Source organism: Phascolarctos cinereus, unplaced genomic scaffold, assembly GCF_003287225.1.
Source record: "Phascolarctos cinereus isolate Bilbo 61053 unplaced genomic scaffold, phaCin_HiC Scaffold_3;HRSCAF=262, whole genome shotgun sequence".
Lineage (NCBI taxonomy): Eukaryota > Metazoa > Chordata > Mammalia > Diprotodontia > Phascolarctidae > Phascolarctos > Phascolarctos cinereus.
The window spans coordinates 149,057,260-149,071,673 of NW_027555736.1; the positions used below are offsets into that span (position 1 = coordinate 149,057,260).

A 14,414-nucleotide genomic window follows, 5' to 3' on the forward strand; every position below is an offset into this window, starting at 1 on the left:
GCTGCTACTATCAAAAGTCTTGGGCTTATCTGTCCATAGGTGACAGTTGGTCATAGTTAGCGGTGGTGGTTATGTTAGTCTGCTTCCCCTCAGAGGTTGCTCACTTGGTTGAAGGCCTTGAGGACCAAACTAGAAACAAGGAATGCCTGTGGCCTTCCAACAGCTTTTAAAGAGGAGGAGACTTTCAATGCAGTATGTCAGGCATGGGAAAGACCATCTTAGAGATATGAGGTTTGGAGACGTGACCAGTCTCACACATAGGTAGGTTTCAGGGAATTCTTTTAACTGTCTAACTCAAGCACAAAAAGTTAAGTGAATTTCAGACACAGAACAAGAACATAGTTCTCCTACCTCCCAAGCAGGGGCACCAATAATTTCCTCATCCATCAGGGACCCAAAATAGAAATATCCTTTTGAAAGGCAACATATGAACTTAAAATCACACTAAAGTAAATTACTGATATCAGATCCTTTCCTTGGATCAGGTTTTAACTGGGGAAATCTGAAGGAAGCAAAGTACCTTCTAATCATACTCAGGCCCAGCTGTGTTTGTAGTCTTGGATTCTAATACCAGTTCTGACTGGTTTTAGGGCTTTTAAAACATCTCTATGCCTCAGTTTCTTCATATTACCTTAATGATGATGGGATAGCTATAAAAATAAATGAAAACACTTTGAAAGAAAGAACTTCTATCTGAAGCAAGTTACTTTCCTCTGTGGATGCTTTCATTAACTGTAAAATGAGGGAGCTAAGCTAGATAACCTCCAAGTTGGTTATCAGCAACAAATCCTATGGTTGTAGGTAAGGAAATAAAATGTTATTTTTCCTTTACAAAATCTTGTATTAAAATGCATACCATTACAACAACTTGTAACTAAGTGACTGCCATGTTTCAGAAAATGGTACAGAAAAATAGAGCATCACTTGTCTCATTTAAGAATAATTATAACTTAAAATCTTTTCTCTCTTTCAAAATATAACTGATCTGTTATCTATTATTTATGGTATAAGAATATCTAAATGTTATGATATATTCTTTAAGTTTGTAGGAATTTGCCAAAATCTAGGTTTCCCAAGTTGAGGTGTATTTGATGGAGTGGGGAGGAGAAGGCATGAATAGGGAAACTACATCAAAGGGATACTTCCTGAGGGGACTAGACCTCTGAGTTTTGAGGTAGACTAGAGCTTCATGAAAAGGCAAAAGATCTGTAGACTGTTATCTCTTGCCTCTGCATATTGAAGTAATAGGTTTGTTATTTTCTTAAAGAATTAAGACTACAATTGCAATTTTGATGTCCTGTCACATTTATTTAAATCAATAGTCTATCACTAGTTTAGAATATATTTGGATCTAGAGCTAATCAGACATGGAGATAAACGGAGTCAAGTGGAGGGGTGAAGAACAGTTTGAGGTAGCAGCTCAAATGTAATTTTAAAAATCATTCATAAAAATACCTATTCCATAGAAGGCACTCTATTAAGTACTGGTGATACAAAGAAAACAATAGGGTTCTTGCCTGTGGGGAGATTTTATACAAATAACCATAATTAAGCTAAAATATGATAAACACACAGGAGAGGTCAAACAGGAATAGGGAAGGTCAAACAGACAAGATGATGATGATGATGATGACAGTTAACATTTATATAGCACTTACTGTGTGCCAGACACTGTGCTAAGCACTTTACAAATATGATCTCATTTGACCCTCACAACAACCCTGGGAGGTAAGTGCTATTATTATCCCCATTTTACCTATAAGGAAACTGAGGCAAACTAAGGTTAAATGACTTGCCCAAGGAGGTCACATATGAATTCAGGTCTTCCTGATTCCAGGACCATCAGTCTATCCATTTTGCCATCCACTAACCAAGTTAGGTACATCAACAGTTCTATACTTTTAAAATTTCAACTTGGTGTACGGAATTTAAACTAAAGCTCTAGGCCAGGGATTCTTAACTTGGGGTCTAGAAGCTTTTAAAATACATATTTCGACAAGGGTATTTCAATATAACTGGTTTCCCTTGTAATCTTTTTTTGGGAAGAAGCCTAGTCTTCACCATATTGCCAAAGGGGTCTAGGACGCACAAAAAGTGAGAATCCCTGCTCCAAGGTTACAATGTTTAAGAAATAGCACAAATTCTGGTTCAAGATGTTATACAGTATTTCAAATAGTAATTGCTATAAATCATTCAAGCCTGCAGAGGTTAGAGGCATGCTGGTGCACTGTATGGTGGCTAGCCTTGCAATCAGGCAGACTTTGGTTCAAGGCTTGCCTTCTGACATATATTAGGTATGTGCTCACGGGCAGATAACTTAGCTTTTCAGTGGCCCCAATCAATTTGTTTAAATTCTAAGTGGAAGACAAATTGCCCATCTGTATGTATTTGTAAGAAGGAGTTTCCAAACCAGGAATGCTGTATGAGGAGGAACTCAAAGGCATGAGAGCCCCACCCTGTTCCCCCTACCCTCCAAAGAGCACCTTAGCCTTGAGAGAAAGATTTAGCAGGTAGCCTGGTTTGGTAGAAACAACATGGGCCTTTGAAGTCAGAAGACATGTACAATCCTAGCTCTCACATATATTTGCTGTCTGACTCTGGGCAAGTTACAGCCTCCCTGGGCCTCAGTTTCCTTATCTGACAGATAGGGATGATATATCATCTCTTTTGTTAGAAACTGAGAGGAAAATGTTTGTAAAAATTAAATTATTATAGAAATATTATTAGCTGCTCAGGCCAGAAAACTGAGCTTGATATGTGGTTTGATATCCTCTTGAAGTATAAAATCCTAATTTTTCAGCAGCTGATAATCCCTCTTTTCTTAAGGGTCTTATATTTTCTCCAATCCTTAGTACTAGCACTAGAGGCGAAAGGTAGGAAAAGGCTAAAAATCAAACCAGTCTATTTATCAACACTTTAGTAAAGAAAAAAAAGTTTAGTAGAAAAGGAAGTGGTTGACACTATAGTTTTTGGTTATCTATGGTTTTTAATCATTCATATCATGCTACTCACAACTGACAGGGGTGGGGAACCTTCAGCCTAGAGGCCACACTTGGCCTTCTAGGTCCCTTAATGTGGCCTTTTGACTGAGTCCAAGATTTACAGAACAAATCTTTTTAGCAAGGGGATTTGTTCTGTGAAGTTTGGATTCAATCAAAGGGCCATACTTGAGGACCTAGAGGTACACATGTGGCCTTCCGGTTGCAGTTTCCCCACCCCTAAGGGTCTCACATAAATGCTGGTCAATGCATAACACACAGATATATTTAGTTTAAGACAATTCTATAGCTCTGCCTCTGCTTTTAACAATATCAGTTTCCACATGCATAGTGCTTTAGAATGACCAAAGGTACAATCTTAAGGTAAACATTTAACGACAAAATATTTTATAATCATGAATTCTAGATTAAAAACTTGGAAAGAGCTTAATATGTACCACAAAGCAGCTAGGCAGTTAGTTTATCTAGAGCTGGAAAAGAATTCAGAGGCCATTTATAGTCCAAACCTTCCATTTTATGAAGAAACTGAGGGCCAAGGAAGGTAAATGATTTGCCCAAGGTCACCCAGGTAGTAATTACCAGAGGCATTATTTGAACCTATTTCCTATGAATTCAGTCATTATTTGCTCTACCATTGCTCTCTGCCTCCCAGAAGATCTCTCCAACACTTCTAAGTTTTCTGTGCTGCTGCTGCTGCTGGAATTCATGTAGTCTAATTCCTTCATTTTACAGATGGGGAAAGTGAGGCTCAAGAAATTAAGTGACTTGCTTACCTTCACAGAGGTGATAAGAGCCAAAGCCTGGATTTGAATCCATGTTCTCCAATTGCAAATCTCCTCCTATGGCCCCACATTGTCTCCCATATAGGTACTCCATGACACCAAGAGAATCATAGGACTAGAGCTTTAGGGCTAGAAGGGACTTTAAAGGTTAGAGTCCAATCCTCTGCATTTTACAGAAGAGCAAACTGAGGCATTTTAACTGTGCTTAATCATGCATTTTCACTGACTGTCCCCTATGATTGGAATTCTTTCCCTCCTCACCTATGCCTCTTGGCTTTCCTGGCTTCTTTCTTCAAGGCTCAGTTAAAATTCCACCTTCTGCAAGAAGCCTTTTCTGGTCCCTTTAATGCTGGTGTCTTCCTTCTGAGATTATTTTCATTTTATCCTGTATATAGCCATTTGTACATAGTCAGTTGAAAACTGTCTCCTCCATTAGATTGTGGGTTCCTCGAGAGGCTGGGTTTTATTGTGGGGGGGGCAGGCAGGGAAGGAATTCTGTGTATTTGTTGTTATTTTTGGTATGCCCAGTACTTAACATAGTGATGGCAATAGTGGGTGTTTAATAAATGCTTATTGACTTGTTGACCTGACTAAGGCCTAAAGTGGTGGTGGCAGCTCCTCCAGAGATTCTTTTAATATTGGCACAGATTATCAGTCTTCAGTGGCTTAGGTCATGCTTCCAAAAGGGGTCAGTAAGAATCGATCAGTGGATCTTGAAGGCTTACTCAGTAGAAATCCCAGATAGCAGCTACCAGCTAAATTACTGTACGAATTTCCCCTCACCTGTACCCAAATAACACCAACAGGAGATTAAAAAGAAACCTTTCTAAGGAAGAAGGTTAGAGAAGTAGAGGAAAGTCCTACTTTTAGTCCTGCCTAGGTTAGGCGGCAATTCAACAAGCATTTATTAAGGTCCTACTAGGTGCTATTATACAGGCAATTTACATAATAACTGGGCACTGGCAATATAAAACACATATCCCTTGAGAGCAGGACTGTTTCATTTTTGTCTTTGTATGCCCATTGCCTAGCCCATAGCAGGCACTTAATATATACTTACTGACTGAATATGTCAGAATACATACTTTTTTCTACCCCATATATGCTATGCCCAAATATTCATAAAAAGGTATTGCCCCAAGAGCTATCCCTGGCCTTTTTCTGGACCCCAAACACCACAGGGCTTTTACTTTGAAGTGTCCTTGCACCTGTACTGTGTGGTGGGAGAGAGGAAGCACTGGATGGAGACTGAAATAAGTGACTGCTTCTGCTTTGGAGAATCTGGATCAGTTAGCAGCTTAGTACTTAGTACTGTTATATCCAGAAAATAATAAACTTAACCAAACTCATTTCCTTGAAAAATATACAAAAGAGGGCTTCTCCTAATGCAATTTAACCAGTAATATTTTCCAGTTTTTTTCTCTAAGTTTCAGACCTTCAGGATATATATATGTGTGTGTGTGTGTGCGTATATATATATATATACACATATATACATATATATAGAGCCTCATCACCTTTCCCCAATAAATACCATCTATTCCTTTCATCAAAACTATAACAATAAAACAAATAAGTGTGTGTATATGTTTATAGAGACAATCTCCAATTATCTATGGCAGTATTTCGTATCTGCTTTGTTCCCCACCCTCCAAAACTTCTAAGTTCTTTTAAGAATCCTGGGTCCCACAGCTTTAGATATTCCAAGAATATAATCATCAGCCCGGATGAAATGTAACTAGGTAAGTAAGACTGCTACAAAACCATTATACGATGTATTCTAAAGCCTAATAATGATGTTTTCTTTCATTATTGCAAAAGGGGGCTCCTCTCATTGATGTCGACAGGAGAACAGCATAGCCCCAAATTCATGTGTTCACAAGAAAACTCATTCACTCACAAAGGATCTGGCAGCAGGTGGTTGCAACTCAGATATTTTAACCTGCAAGATGTTTGGCTAGCCAAGCCTCACAGGAGAGCCTTCCTTCCAAAAATAATGCTTCTGTTTAAAAAGTGCCTCAACCCAAGAGCAATCAACACTAATTTTGCTCTGTGAAAACAAAGAGAAAGACTTACAAATATAAGGATTCTGTACTGCTTTTTTAAAAAAATCCTATTTCCTTTTAGTTTAAGGGAAATATTCATAACCTTAATCTCCTCAAAAGAAAAATGAAGGGAGGGGGGAGGGAGGACTCTAGGACTTCCACTAAACGCTGACAACCAGCGGAGGCGCTGTAATAACCTACTAGAAACAGAAAGAACGCGACCTACCTTCCCGGAGAGCCCAGCCCAGGAAGGCGTTTTCCCAACTCATCAATAATTCGTTCCCTCCCGTAGGAAGCGGCTGCTGCTGCTGTTGCTGCGGGCATCAGAGATCAAAAGTCTTGTGCATTTAACGCCCCTCCCCCCCAAAAAAGAAAGAAAAAGATCGCGTTTGCCCCATCTTTGGCCTGTTCTAGTGAAATAATAATGTCAGGCTAAAAAGAAAAAGGCAAATATCGACGTAAAAGTTAACTCCAAGGTTCAGGGTAAGAAAAATATAGGAGGGCAAAATATTTGGGTAGCGGGAGGAAGAGGAGAACTCGATTCGGTGTGGTCGTTTACACTGAGAATTCCATCCTTTCAATGTTACTACTCCAAAGAACATATACAAAAACAACGTTCCATTTAAAGATACCGGGCGACTCCAAGGGAGCGGGAGGCGTCCCTGCAGAGAAACCACGAAGTAAGGGTTCCTCCTTCACCCTTTCCGGCCCCTACACCGCCCCCAAAAAAGATCAGGCAGAGGCGGGCAAGCTCTTCACCGGTCACTTTACTACCAGCCAGTTCGTTTGGAAACTAGTCGTGTGGGGCGGTTTCGGAGATGGCGCAAGACTTATCATTTTACCTTTATTTTCTCCCCTCCCCAGTGACAACAGCCACAGTGACAAAATGGCAGCTCTCTGCGCTGGCAGTCATGTTACACACACACGCAGAGAGCAGTGAAAGCGCCCCTAGAGCCTTCGCTGCAATTCCGGAGCAACCTTCTCCCACCTCCCCGCGATAACGATAAAGTACACCTCTCTTCTTAACCTCCAAGCGGGGGAGGAGAGGGGTGCTAGCCGTTTGAACACCTCGGGCTCAAAAACTGCCCCGGAGAAATAATACTGAGTATTTTAAAGGCTCAGATTCACGGCTATCAAATATCTCACTCAGCCACCCACCACCCTAAAACACATACGCACACCCTTGTCCCACATCTCCCTCCCCGAATATCGCACAAATCCTCATGGAGACAGTCGCCTTCATTTCAAACCCAGCGTTTTTCTTTTGCAGCTCGATGGGGGAGGGGGGGGCGGGACGGGAGAAACCCAGGAAAAAATGGCTGCTCGTCCTATTTCAGCTTCAACGCGGTGTTGCCAGCCTCCGGGACAAAGTTGAGAAAGGATTTGGAGGTGTGTACAGGGGGACTAGGAAAAGGGGAGGTTTGGGGGGGGCGCTGGGGCGCTCTCTCGAATCCTTTCGGAAAGAAAACAAAAATACACGCACCCACTTCTCTCCTCTCCTTCCCAACCCCCTTTGTCTCTTATTACCCTGTTTTCTTACCAAACAACAAGCAAACTACCCCCCTCCTCCCCGACTAATGCCCAACCACTCCCCATTGGAGTGAAGCAGGGATCTGGGGGAAAAAGAATATGAAGGGTAGGGGGTGGGGGGAGGGAGGACGCGTGTGAAATATCGTTTAGTATGCGCGTCGTATTCCCCTCCCCCCTCAACATAAGACACGAAGACTTTGTGAAGTTTAAAGAGCGGGTTCGATTCGCTCCCCAATCTCTCTTCCATTCGGTTAAGAATGTTTTTAGAACCCACTACCTGATCCTCATCATCGCCCAACGCTAGCCTCAGCCCCTCCCCCCCCATGGGGAACACAGCTCTAGGTTTTATGTATGGCTGGGTGGGGGTCGTTAAAGTAGGCGGCCAGACCAGTCTCCGTGCAGACTACACGCGGCACCCCCCACACACACCTCATCCCCTAAACCTTAGAGCAGTTATCCAAAGATGTAATATAAAAACATTATCAATATATTTGTAGTAATTCTCCCTTTCGATAAACATCCCTCTCATCTAATAAAAGCATAAAACACGCAAATAGAGTGTACACAACTGCGTTATGACAATGTGGGCACAAAACAAATCTTGGTTTCAAAAGTCAAATCGAGGTTTAGGGGAGAAATTATGGGAGGAGAAGTGGAGGAAGGGAGGAGAGGAGGGAGGAAATGGGTGGAAAGGTTCCATCTTCCCCAAGGATTAGTCTTTACTGGGGCGGGCGGAGGGGGGGTGGTGGTGGTGTTTGGGGTCCGGTTATAACGCTCTCAAAGTTGCCTACGCGCCCAGTCTACGAAACCCATCGTCTCCCGGGTTTCAGCGATAACCTCGTCTCTTCCCGCCCTGCGCCCCTTCGAATTGGGAAATTGGGCGAGACTACCACAACCCCGATCCTTTTATATTTAAAGTATAAACAACCTCAATCTTTTTGAGAGAGGGAATATAAACTAAGTCGAGAGATACTGCAAGAATTATCTTGCTAATTAGTGCCAACACTTCACCTTCCCCTTTTCTTGGGTGTGTTTTGCAAGATGCTCTCTCGTTTCCCATCCATTTAAGTTTCTTCCGTCAGTGCTACCGCCACTGCCCAATCAATAAAAGCTAAGGAAGGTAAGCTCCGATCCTAGAGATACAGGTTTTCTGGTGCTCGCATAAATCTGGACACAGCCAATACCCACCACCGCCACCAGCCATGGACTGCTTGCGTCCTGACAAACTTTCTTGTTCTCGTTTATTCAGCCAGGCGCCCAACAGCTGCCTAAGTGCTAACCGCGGAGGAAAAAAAAGAAACCGGGGTGGAATGCTTGTTTTAGGGGGTAAAAAGTCCTTCACCTTCGTGGGGGTCAGGGTTTGCAGAGGACTGGAGTGAGAAGGGGGACATACTGCCTTTTACTAACTTGAAATCGCTTTCAAGGTGGGGGGAGGCGCGGTGATTTCAAAACGTCTTCTCCCTTTAAAAAAATCCCCTTTTAATTTTTTTTGGGGGGGTGAAGGAGAAGAAGAATCCTCACCATCTGGAGGGAAGGTGAGATAGAGTAAGGGAGAAAGAAGAGAAAGAGGAAGGGAGACAGAGAAAGGGAGGGAGGGAGGGGGAGAGAGAGAAAGGGCGCGTTCACGAACACTACAAAGTTACAAATATGGCTCCCCCGTCTCTCGCCTGATCACTGCAAAGAAACGAAGACGCACTTTAAACTCGAACCATTCCCAACTCCACTGCATCCTCTCTCCCCACACTCTTTTCCCTGGGTGGGGGTACTTAGCCCAAATATATCGGGAACTAAACCCGACTCAAGAAGCACAAAACTTATTGTGTGCTGTGTGCATGGGAAGGGAGGGGGTACGGGGTGGGGGGGATTTTCTCTTCCTTCCTTCCTTCCTTTCTTTCTTTCTTTCCTTCTTTTTTTCTGGGGGGGGTAAATTCAGGAAGCAGCCCCTTCTTCCTCCCCCCACCCCTCCTCCTTCATTTATCTTTCATCCAGACACCGACTCATTGGAGCAGCGGGCTCGTAATGTGTTATTTTTTCCCTCATTCTCTCAGACCATAACGCGTGCGCCTTCTGGCCCCCCAATGGGGTGTGCACATACACACACACACACACACACACACAGAGACACACACACATACACACACACACATATACACACACATACACAGGTAGTCACACACCAAGGGCAGCGGCGGCAGCGGCAATAGCAGCCGGAACATGCATGGCCATTGCAACCCCCACAACCTTGCAATTCATTTGCAGACAGGCTTCCCAGCCTACCCCACCCCCCGCGCCAAAAAATAAAAATAAAAAATACACCACCACTACCCCCCAAAAAAAGTGGAAATACATATATCTATTTTTGGCAAATGCTCACATCGGAGGGCGTCCTGTTCCGCAGCTCTAAATGAATCCGTTTCTCCATTTCCATCTCTCGCTCCCTCTTTGCAGAAGTCTCCCGCTTGGGCGGTATTCAATCAATAAACCCCGAACCCACGGCAGCGCGTTTTAGGACTTTGAAGGCTCAACCAGCTCCGCTCGGTTCTCGAGCCCCCAGCACCCGCGGCGCACACTAACCTGATCGCCGCGGAGGCGGGCTCTTCGGGCCCCCTCGGCGGAGCGACGGCAGCCCTGACCAATCGTTACGCAGGGCCTCCCGGCGGCGGCCAATGAAGACGCCGGCGGCGGAAGCCAAGACCAATAGGCGAGCGGCGGAGCGGACGGGGGGGCACTGCTCTCGGGTTGTGGTGCTGGAGACGGACCCCTTAGATTTCGGGGCGGCTGGAAAGAGCTGCGGCCGTTCGGCGGCAAAGTAGGGGGAAAAAAAAGGTGACGGTGCCTCGAGGTGCCGAACCGCCATGACTAGCCGCCGCCGCCTCGGCGTTATTCCCGGGGGCGGGGCCGCAGGTGCGTTATGTCGGGGGGCGGGCGGGCGGCTTCCGCGTTATGTCGGGGGAAGAGGTGGGGACGGATAACGGGGTGGGGGGCCCACCATCGCGGGCTCTGGGACAAGGCCCGGAGGAGGGCTTGGCGCGGAGCCGGGGTCGGGCCCTCTAGTCCGCGCGGTCGTCGCGGGGCGGGGCAAGGCGGATGAGCATCCTCCGGGGCTACCCCCCCTTCTCCCTCCCCACTCCGCAGCCGCGCCGCGCGTGGGAAGAAGGGTGGGCGAGCCTCAAAAGGATCCGGAGTGGCGAGGGAGGACCGGGTATTAGGGGAGGGGAAGGATGTGTTTGTGGTTTGTCCCACCGTCCATCCCTCCGTTCTCCCTCCCCCCGCTTCCTGCCCAGCCCCCCCCCGGAATTCCACTGCCCACCGCCTCCCCCCAACGTCCCAGCCCCATCCTGGGGCTCAGCCATGCCCCGAACTCGTCCCCCAGTTGCCACAGCCAGGTATAGTTCACTCTTTCCCCTCCCACCCTTCCAAATAAATAACAATTACCCTGTTGCTCCGGGGTGTTCCAGGGGTGCTAGATAAACTTCTGGAGTTGTTATCAATACTCTCTCCACGGTATTTCTAAGGCTGTCAAAGAAATTATCAGCCTCGGTGGGGAGAACTCCAGGAGATGCTTCCCCTTTCCTTCCCTTCTTCCCTCCCCCACAATAAATACATGGGTGGATAAAGGAATGAGACCTGTGGATGAAATAAATAATGCCACTCTTTGTTTTTTTCCCCAAAGGAAGAAGGAAAATAGAGTGATAGGAGGTGATTTTAATAAGCTTTCTTTAGTTGCCCCCAGCCTTAGATACCCTCTGGCCTTTTAGCATGAGGGAGAGTGAAAAATATTACAAACGTATTTGCAAGACTTGGTTCAAACTTTATCTTGATTTTTATCAGTTGACTTCTTATTCGATTAAATTTAGATTACAGGAGAGCTTTCTTCAAAGTTTATATATTAATTTTATGGGGGAGACCTTGGAGACCTTAATTTTTACAAACATCCTGAATACTCCATTACTTTCCTTAACTGTTCACCAGTGGAAGTGAGTAAAAGTTGTCAGTTCAGCAGGATTATATGGGATATTCTTGTTCTTTCTTTTGGTTAAAGTTTAGAGGCATAGTATTTTTTGAGTGGGGAATGGGCCTTAGAGATGATCTTTTCCAGCCCCCTGATTTTGCAGTGAGAAAACTGGTCCAGAGAGGTGGCAACTTGCTGAAGGTCAGGCAGCAAATTAGTGGTAGAGCCTGAGACTAACCTGACTTTCCAGTCATCGGATTGTAGACTTTCAAGCTAGCTGGGACCTTCAAGATCATTTAGGCCAACCCTATCATTTTACAAATAAGGAAACTGAGGCCTAGAGAGGTTAAGTGATTTGCCCAAGTCCAGGGCCCTTTGTACTGGACCATACTTTGTGTAATGTACCCATTTCCTCATCACCGAAAACATCAAAGACAGCTTTTCTGCCAGATCTAAAGATGTTGTATGTGTTTTAGTGGGGAGGGTTGGTAGGGAGCGGACTTGCTGTATGTACAATAAATGTGAAATATTGTTTCATAATTTTCCAATACAGTTTCATTTTTTTACATGTAAAATATTCTTTCCTTCAGTGAAAGAGGGAATCAAAAGGGACAGGAAATAAACAGTGCACATTTATATAAACAAATAGAATATATACACTGGGGAGAGAACTCTAGTTACCATAAGATATTAAGCTGATGGATTACAGATTTAGGCCTCTCACTAGAAAATGGCACAGGACATTCTTAACAGAAACATATTTAGTTAGTTCTCATTTTCTGATGAAATACCAAGTAATAAACAAAACGTAAAAGGGTGAAATAATATTTAAATTTTGACTAGCAAGGAAATACAGAATAAAGAGCATAAGTAAGATGTTACCTTTCCAACTGTCAGAGCAGGTTAGCGTAACTTTTTTTTCTGTCATTGGGTAGTATGTGTTCATGGGAAAGACGCTTATCTTTATAAACTGACTTCAGCCTTGTTAACCTTTGCACCAAATATTTATATGATCAAATTATTCACATCAGTATTTTTTTGATGTGAGTATTCTTTCTATAACTACATAGTTTTTGGGAATTGCTGTGGTTGAAAAATCATCATCCTTCAGCTAACCTTCTGATGATGAGCTTCTTTGAACCTAGCTGGAAGGTAAGTCCTTGTCCTTGCAAGATGGGCAAACATGTCCAGCCTTAGGCCTTTGCACCTTATTGGGATCTTCTAGCCCTCTTGCTGTGGTCTTTGAGAACTCGAATCACCACTAATCCCTTCACTTTAATAAGGAAACCAAAAATTATCTGTTTTTTCTCTTAATGTGCTGTGGGGTTTTGTGTATGTGTGTTTTATAGAAAAAATAAGGCCTTGAAAAAGCAAATTACCTAGTTTGCCCATGACTCAGTTGCTACTTAAGGATATAGTGCTTAAGAATGTATCAAAACAAACCTCAGAAAAACTTAGCCAAGAACACTTTGATTCCATATAATATATGGTAACTGTGTAACGTAGCAGCACAGAAGTTACATGTTTTTTAAAAAAGGATCTTTTGCTGCATATCCCAGGGGTTGATTAATGATTTTAAGATACAGAAATAATTAAACAATTTAAAATCGTTTCAGCAGAAACAAAACCTTAGCAGATATTCATATTCATTGTGTATATATTATCACACTGAGTAGAGTTAGTGATATAAATACATAACTGTTTTGATGATAAATTCACATCTCCAAGTAACTAAATTTATTTCTGAGCTGAGGAATATAATGTAACCTGTATTGCAGAAGAGGGAAAGTGTTCTTTTGCCACCAGAATAGCCGCTATTACCTGGCCAATCAGGTTTTGAAACTATAGATGAGCCTCAGTCAGTTCCTCCAAGCAGAGAGCAATTGAATGTTTTATGTAAGTTCTAGGAATAGTATGATAAAATAGTCACCTACTATACAGAGTATATGTGAAATCAAACTGAAAATATGAAAATAATCTTTACTTGGGACAGTCAAATAGGAGAGCTGGAGAATAGGGTTGATGAAAAGACCAGGTCTTAAATGAAATTCAGTTCTGTTTTGTAGAAGCATATTTGTTTTATCCATTTTGATAGTAGATTTTACATAGGAGCTTAGAAAATCATTCTTTCACTTTTCTACTAGACAAGCATCACACTATATTCATACTTCAGAATAACCACTGAAGTAATCTGAAAAGTAGAATTTATAGTAATATCTCACATTTTACATAGTGCATTATGGTTTTCAAAATGCTTTGCCTATATTAACTCACTGGAATTGCCCAACAACTGTCTGAAGTAGATATTTCAAGTATTATCCATTATCCCCATTTTATAAATGAGAAAACTGAGAATAGTTTGTGACTTAACCAAGATGTCACAGTTAAGTGGCGGAGCCAGACTTAAATCCATCTCCAGACATCAAATTCAATGCTCTTTCTATTATATCACCACTGTCCCATCACCACCAACTGCCCTTTGATCCCAGACCATTCTAGAAGGTATTTGTATTTATCCTGTAAAGATTTTTTTAAAAAAATTTTCTTACTCTGTCTTGGAACTATTGTAATTATTGGAAAGTGCCTCTTATCTAGCTTGAATCTCTTACCTATAATAATAATCACATCTGATATTGCTGTATAGAATTTCACTGGTTGCAAAGCATTTTCCTCCCAACCACTCTGTACAGTAGGTAGTGCAAATATTACTATCCCCTTTTTGCAGATGAAGAAATTGATTTAGGTGGAATGACTTACAAGAAATTAAATCAGTCCAGTGCAACATATGGCCTGCGGGCTGCTTGTAGGCCACCAAAGGATTTTGGGCAGCCCTCAAAAAAAATGTAGGGTTGCCCCTGTGCACTCTCCTGTTTATCACATGACCCACAGCAACCAACCATCATTAGTCTGTCTCTAGTCTAACCTATCTGTGGCCTGAAGAAGTTTAGGCTATTTTAATATTGGCCCCTACCTACTGCCAAGTTGTGTAGGTCTGAATTAAACAGTAAATGGCCAGAGCAATTTTGACCTGGCCTCAGTTTTCTTATCTGTAAAATAAGGGCATTGGATTAGATCATTTTAGAGGATCCTTTCCGTCATCCTATGA

At 43.0% G+C, this 14,414-nt stretch overlaps 1 protein-coding gene and 1 long non-coding RNA gene across 2 annotated transcripts in view; one reads left to right on the forward strand and one right to left on the reverse strand.

Annotated features, from left to right (window-relative positions):
* The window catches only part of ANP32A (acidic nuclear phosphoprotein 32 family member A), a 49,635-nt gene extending 39,728 nt beyond the window's left edge, over window positions 1-9,907 (reverse strand). The window contains exon 1 of the mRNA XM_020982345.2: window positions 9,731-9,907. Within this exon, the coding sequence (XP_020838004.1) occupies window positions 9,731-9,784 (54 nt within the window). The 5' untranslated portion in view covers window positions 9,785-9,907. The remainder of the gene's footprint in view (window positions 1-9,730) is intronic.
* Window positions 9,908-9,923: 16 nt separating this feature from the next.
* The window catches only part of LOC110205651 (uncharacterized), a 47,035-nt gene continuing 42,544 nt past the window's right edge, over window positions 9,924-14,414 (forward strand). Inside the window, exon 1 of the long non-coding RNA XR_013485347.1 lies at window positions 9,924-10,260. This is a non-coding gene — a long non-coding RNA (uncharacterized LOC110205651). The remainder of the gene's footprint in view (window positions 10,261-14,414) is intronic.